The sequence below is a fragment of the Felis catus genome, chromosome B1, assembly GCF_018350175.1.
Source record: "Felis catus isolate Fca126 chromosome B1, F.catus_Fca126_mat1.0, whole genome shotgun sequence".
Lineage (NCBI taxonomy): Eukaryota > Metazoa > Chordata > Mammalia > Carnivora > Felidae > Felis > Felis catus.
The window spans coordinates 165,698,154-165,704,517 of record NC_058371.1 but is presented as its reverse complement, the minus strand read 5'-3'; the positions used below and the strand labels follow the sequence as shown (position 1 = coordinate 165,704,517).

General features: G+C 34.6%; 1 protein-coding gene across 1 annotated transcript in view; it reads left to right on the top strand.

Annotated features, from left to right (window-relative positions):
* The first annotated feature begins 5,886 nt into the window (after positions 1-5,886).
* Positions 5,887-6,364, top strand: part of GABRB1 (gamma-aminobutyric acid type A receptor subunit beta1) — a 387,348-nt gene continuing 386,870 nt past the window's right edge. The window contains exon 1 of the mRNA XM_011281892.4: positions 5,887-6,340. Within this exon, the coding sequence (XP_011280194.2) occupies positions 6,261-6,340 (80 nt within the window). The 5' untranslated portion in view covers positions 5,887-6,260. The remainder of the gene's footprint in view (positions 6,341-6,364) is intronic.

The following is a 6,364-nucleotide window of genomic DNA, read 5'->3' as shown; positions in this document are numbered from 1 at the left end:
CATAGTATGACCACCTCATAAGGTATTATAAGCACTAAATATATCAAGTGTTTAAAATTGTATTGGTAAATAATAAGCCTATAAAAGTGTTAACTATTCTTACTAACATAAATTAGTATTTTTAATATATTTAACAACTTGGAATGTCTTTATTAATAAGATAGAAAATACAGTGTTGCATGTAAGTGTTGAATCACTAAATTGTATATCTGAAACTAATATCACACTGTATGTCAACTAAATGGAATTTAAATAAAAACTTAAAAATGAAACAAAAAACATGAAATCATATATTTATTTGGGTAGAATTCTCCTTAAAACAAGAAAAGAATATTCTTATAATCATTCCAAACACTGGAAAGAGTAGAAATACTATAAATAGTAATTTAAAAAGAAATTCAAAGCAAAAATAAATATAGGGAAAGAATAAAACATGAATTTATTTATTAAAGATAATTATAAAATTGCTATAGCATTAAGATTAAAAAATAAGAGTAAAAGGAGGTAAAAATATACTTGGCTCTATTACATGACATAATTTTTATCTTCAAAAGTCCACATTATAAAATTTGAATTAGGAAGAACTGAAAAATACAAAGTAAAAAAAGGCATTTTTTATATTAGCAGCTAAAAATTTGTTAACTACCTGAATATTAATATAGCCTGAAAATAATAAGCCCTTAAAGAATAAATTCATATGCAAAAAATAAAGTAAGGCTATTTCCATTAAGACAGATAAAAATAGTATTTAAATTAATTAGTAGACTTAATGTAATATCAAAGTTATACAAAATTTATAATTTTAATAAATTAATGCAGAACTTAATCTCCTAAAAACAGAAAAAGATGAAAGCATGACAAAAGACATGTAAATATTTTTTAAAGTAGTGATAGTGTGGCTATCTTACCAAAATTCAAATCTTCCTAACAGTGGTTTGATAAAAATATATCATATAATAAGTGAAAGTTTGTACTCTTTGGCCAGTTATAAGATGAATTAGTTCTGGGGATCTAATGTACAGCACGATGATTATATTTAATCATGTATTGTATACTCAAAAGTTTCTGCAAGTAGATCTTAAGAGTTCTTATCACATACAAAAATTGGTAACTATGTGAGATACCTAAGAGTTTTTATCACATACAAAAATTGGTAACTATGTGAGATACCTAATCAACTAGGTTGTGGTAGGCATACCACAATGCATATGTATATCAAATGATCATTATATATATAGAATATAGTTTAAATCAGAAAACCTGATCAACTAAAAGGAATGGAAGTCTACAAATAGATTCACAAAATAGCATTGTATGGCTATTAGTATTACAAATTGCCCTTAATAGATTGTGGTAATTTATACTACCCCAAAAGTGTATAAAACTATATTTCTTTGCAGCCCTCATGATATTTGATGTTATAAACCTTTTTAAAATAGAAAACTAATAAATAAAAATGGTACTTCATATTTTTAAAAAATTCTATTCATTGTATTACTGCTGAGGTTGAAAATTTGTAATGTATCTATTGGTCACTTTCCTTGGTGAAATGCTTGTTCTAATCATTTTCCTACTTATATATTAGGTTTATTTTTTTCTGTTATTGATATGCATCAACATTTAAAAAATATAAATTTCAAATATATCTTCCCAATTTGTCACTTACTAGTTTTAATCAGTTTTTATAAAATATTTCAAATACCTGGAAATAAAGAGTAGAAAAATGAACATCCACATATCATGTTTTAATTAATTTGCTTGAGGGTTTTTTTCTTGGATAAAGTATTATAGATTCAGTTGAAGCCTGTCTTATATCCTAAAATCTAGTATCTTTCCTGTCTTTGTTTATTTTTACAATAGATACATATCCATCTAAAACCTATCTCTCTCTATATATAATAATATATGTTTTGGTTTTTGCACTTAAATGTTTTTAACTTTACTTAATGCTATCATAGTCATTCTGCACCAACCTCTTTGTTTGGATTGTTTGTGCTTAATATTTTATATTGTGATCTATCTATGTAAAGCATGTGATATTTGTATATTTTTATTGTTGGATTCCATTGTGTAACTATGTCAGTATTTATTTATTCCCAATAGATAAAACATTTAGGCTGTTGTCAATTTTACACCATTAAAAGCTACACTGCAATGGGCATTCTTAGACCACATGAGTGTATCTCAAGGGCATATTCCTAGTGGTGGAAATTCTGTGCCAAAGGACGTGTGCATCTTCAACTTTACCAGCTGTGCCCAAATTGCTTTACAAAGTGCTCAGATCAATTTGTATGCCTACTGAAAGTATTTCAAAGTTTCTAACCAATATTTGGCATTCTTACATTTTGCATATGTAATAAGTTTGAAACGGTGTGCATTGTTTTAATTTGCAGTTCCTCATTTACAGTGGTTCTTTGTCTTTTTTTCTTTCTCTCTTATTTACTTATAGGAAATTTTTCTTTTTTGGTAAATAGTCATACTAATCCGTTCACAAGTTCACAGTTAAATTTGCTGCGTGGATGATAATTTTTAGGATCCCCCTAGGAGTCTATCAGTAGAAGATAATAAGAGTGGAGATGGCCAATGGCTTTCAGGGACAGCTTTAATTAAAAAACAAAAATGGAAATTGAGTTGAATCTTCAAGGGGGAAGGTCCTAATTAAGAGGATTAGTTTAGAAAAGAAATAAGCAACTTCACAGAGGAAGTAACTGTCGACATTTGAAGCCATAAAAAAAAAATCCTACAGTGGGTCTGGGTCTGATGATTTTTAGCATGTTTCAATTATTTACTTATTCTTTTTTTATTATTTTGAATTTATTCCCATTAGTTCCAAAATTTATTCAAGACAGTTTACACACTATTTATAATCAGTGCAGCATATCTGTTTTTAAATTAGTAAAGTGTGACACAGAAAAATTAATTTAGGATTGGAAGGCATCAGGGAGAAATGTAACATAACAAAATGCAGGTCATTAAGACCTTACATAATGACGGAAGCTGAACTGTACTTATAACTCAGAGATTCCCAGTGACCAAAGCAAATAAGGAAATTAATGAATTTTAGGATTCCTATTGCTTTTCACAAAGTAGGGTCTGGTAAAAATTTTCTTCCACAACTCCTCATACATAAGATACTGAGTGATGCAGTGGGTTCCATCCTCAATAGCACTCCAATATTAGATGCTATTATAAGTATCTAATGACTTTTTGTAGTGTCCTTCCATATAAATGGAGACATAATTTAAAAGCCATATTCATTGAAACTGACCCAATAGCACCCCAATATTAGATGCTATTATAAGTATCTAATGACTTTTTGTAGTGTCCTTCCATATAAATGGAGACATAATTTAAAAGCCATATTCATTGAAACTGACCCAATAGCACCCCAATATTAGATGCTATTATAAGTATCTAATGACTTTTTGTAGTGTCCTTCCATATAAATGGAAACATAATTTAAAAGCCATATTCATTGAAACTGACCCAAATTAGGGTAAACTAAACATTAGGACTCAATTATATGAAATGACCCCATAATCCTCCTCAATTCTAGGATAAAATCTTGGCTCTTTTACAGACGCTGGTAAATACAATCCTGGCTGTTATTCAAAAAGGAATTTTGGGGTTTATGCGCAAATGGAAAACATGTATCCCAATAAAAGCTATATTAACTGGCAAAACATAAGAACACTTAACTAAATACTTCTTTTATGAATTGAATTCTGTTAGCAAGGAAGGCTAAAATCTGCAACCTCCAAAATATGGGTAAATTGGCAAATTTCATGTGGAAAGGGACCCTGTTTGATATATTTTTTTTTTTTTTTTACTGTTGTATCACCCGGTTTTAGCAGTAAGTCTGACACTTAGTAAGTGCTCAATGAATATTTGGAGAAATAAATGGATGGACAAATGAATGAAATAAACCTCCACAAATTTCATTTTCTACAATGCAGCTTTTGCAGAGTTCTGCCACATGAGAGGTTCTATGCTTCAGCAAGGACCGGAAGCACAAATAAATCTTTTCTTTTGCTCATTAGAAGCAGATACATATGAATTAAAAAGAGATAGCCTTGACACACTTCTCAGAAAAGTAAGAAACCTGATTAGGAGTTAGGTATCATTGTCCCCGGAAGAAATGGCCTCAGTGTTTAAGGATGTTATGAGGCTCAAATGAGAAAATGAAGTTAATATATGAAGAATATCAAGATGTACACATGTGTACAATTCTTTAGTTACCGTCCACATGTCTCCATGGGCTGACCTTTCCAGCTATCTGATGTCTCCAATACACTTCTGAAAATTTGCACTAGTGGGTCACCTCTTCTCCATGCTAAACACTATCTGACTTTAGTTCCTTTTGCCTGGGGCATTGTAATATCCCTTCTCCCATCTCCTTGTTTTCCGTGTCTCTGGTTCCTCCTCTTGGGGTCGATACTTCGTGGCATAGAGTAGTCAGGTCCGTGGATTCTGGGTTGAAATGCTGATTCGACCATTTATAAGCTGTTTGATATTGAACTAGTTACATCACTCTGATTCATTCTCAGTATCATCTATAAAATGAGAATAATACTAATATCTATCATATTTGAATTGTTATGAAGGTTCAAATATGATTACCTACATAATGTGCACAATAACCAGCAAATAGTCAGCAAGTGATAAATTCTAATTATTCTCATCATGATTATTCTACCAAAACATTCTTCCTGAAACCGACATCTGACCCTGACCATCCGTACTTAAATCTTTCAGTGATTTCTAGAGGCCTAAATTGGCAAAGTAGAGGATGTAACTTCCGGTACAGTCTGGCTTCAGCTTCCCTTTGCACCCTCTTCACCACCATCCCTACCTCTCTCCTTTTATATTCTAACCAATTATTTCTGGGTTCAGCTCTCCCAGCAGACAATAGCCTTTCAAGTCTCCAAGATTTGACAGAACAAGATTTGGCTGTTTTCACCTTCTGGAATACCCCTCCCTTTCTGCTCTGACAAAAAGCTTTCTCCTTCTCTGGACACCATTATCTACCTCTCTCTGGTCTTACTAACAAGCCCCCATCACTTTGTAAACTACCTAGAGATATACTGAATTTGCTTATATTTGTGTCCGTCGTCCTGACAGAGAGCCTGTGAACTTCTTGAGGTGGGGAACCCTCTTTAAGTCTATTCTAAGTTCCAGAATGCCTAAAACATAGTAAAGATTTAATATATACCATTAAACAAATGAACGAACTCCTAGCCCAGGGCCTCCCGCATAACATGTGCTCAATGGCATTTACTGAATTGCATTGACAGAATTTAATATAATTCAAACAACTCTTGCTCCTTCAGAACCCCAATCTATTTTCGAACAGAGATTAGACCCTCCGGGTGTTTCACGGTTCTGTTCTGGGCTACCAATGCGACTTAACATGCCGGCAATTTTAAGAAAGAGGTTTTCCTTACCAGAACCTTACAAAAAAAGTGGGACTTGCGGCAGATGGCACCAGAAAAAGGGTTGCCTGCCCAGAGATGCTGCCTCATCGCTTGTTTCCCTTAAATCCCGTGCCTGGAGAGACACGAGAGGGGGAGGGAAGAAAAGTGGGAGAGCGAGTGAAAAAGTTGGCCCGCCTTTCTCCTCCCCCTCCCATAGAGAAGGACTACACTCAGGCAGATGTCCTAAGACGCCTCCCAAGGGGACCTGGTTCTTGGCTGGAGTCCTCAAATACGTTCAGAGTTCCCTCTGCCCCTTCCCTTCTTCTGTGGCTCTTCTTCTCCACTTATCAACCCCCTCCCCGCCCCTACCCCCTCATCCCCCTATCACACGAACAGAGGCACACACTGGAGACCAGAAAACCGCCCCGCCTCCAGACTCAGTTCTAGGACCACCGTGGCTGCCAATGAAGGATGCCAGTAGCCAGATCCCTGGGAGTTGAGAAAAAAAAAAAAAATCAGGTTGAGGACAGAAAGGAAATGCACGTAGCAACCTCCAAAGCACGAAGAAATCTCAGTATGCAAATGCCTACAGGATCCTAAGCAAGGAAAGAGCAGGATATCTCCGACTACCCAGAGGACGTGCAGCACCACAAACAGGAACTTTAAAGGGATTGAAATCTGTTGCCTGTTCCACTAGGAATATTGTTTGCAAGGCACAAGGTGTCTTTTGGTAGTGAGCACCCTCTGCGCATGCGCAGGTCCATTCGGGAATTACTGCCCTGCCGCCGACTAAGTTGCATTCCTTGAATCTTCGCAGAAAAGACAATTCTTTAATCAGAGTTAGTAATGTGGACAGTACAAAATCGAGAGAGTTTGGGGCTTCTCTCTTTCCCTGTGATGATTGCCATGGTCTGTTGTGCACACAGGTGAGCTGCTGATCTTGAACGTCT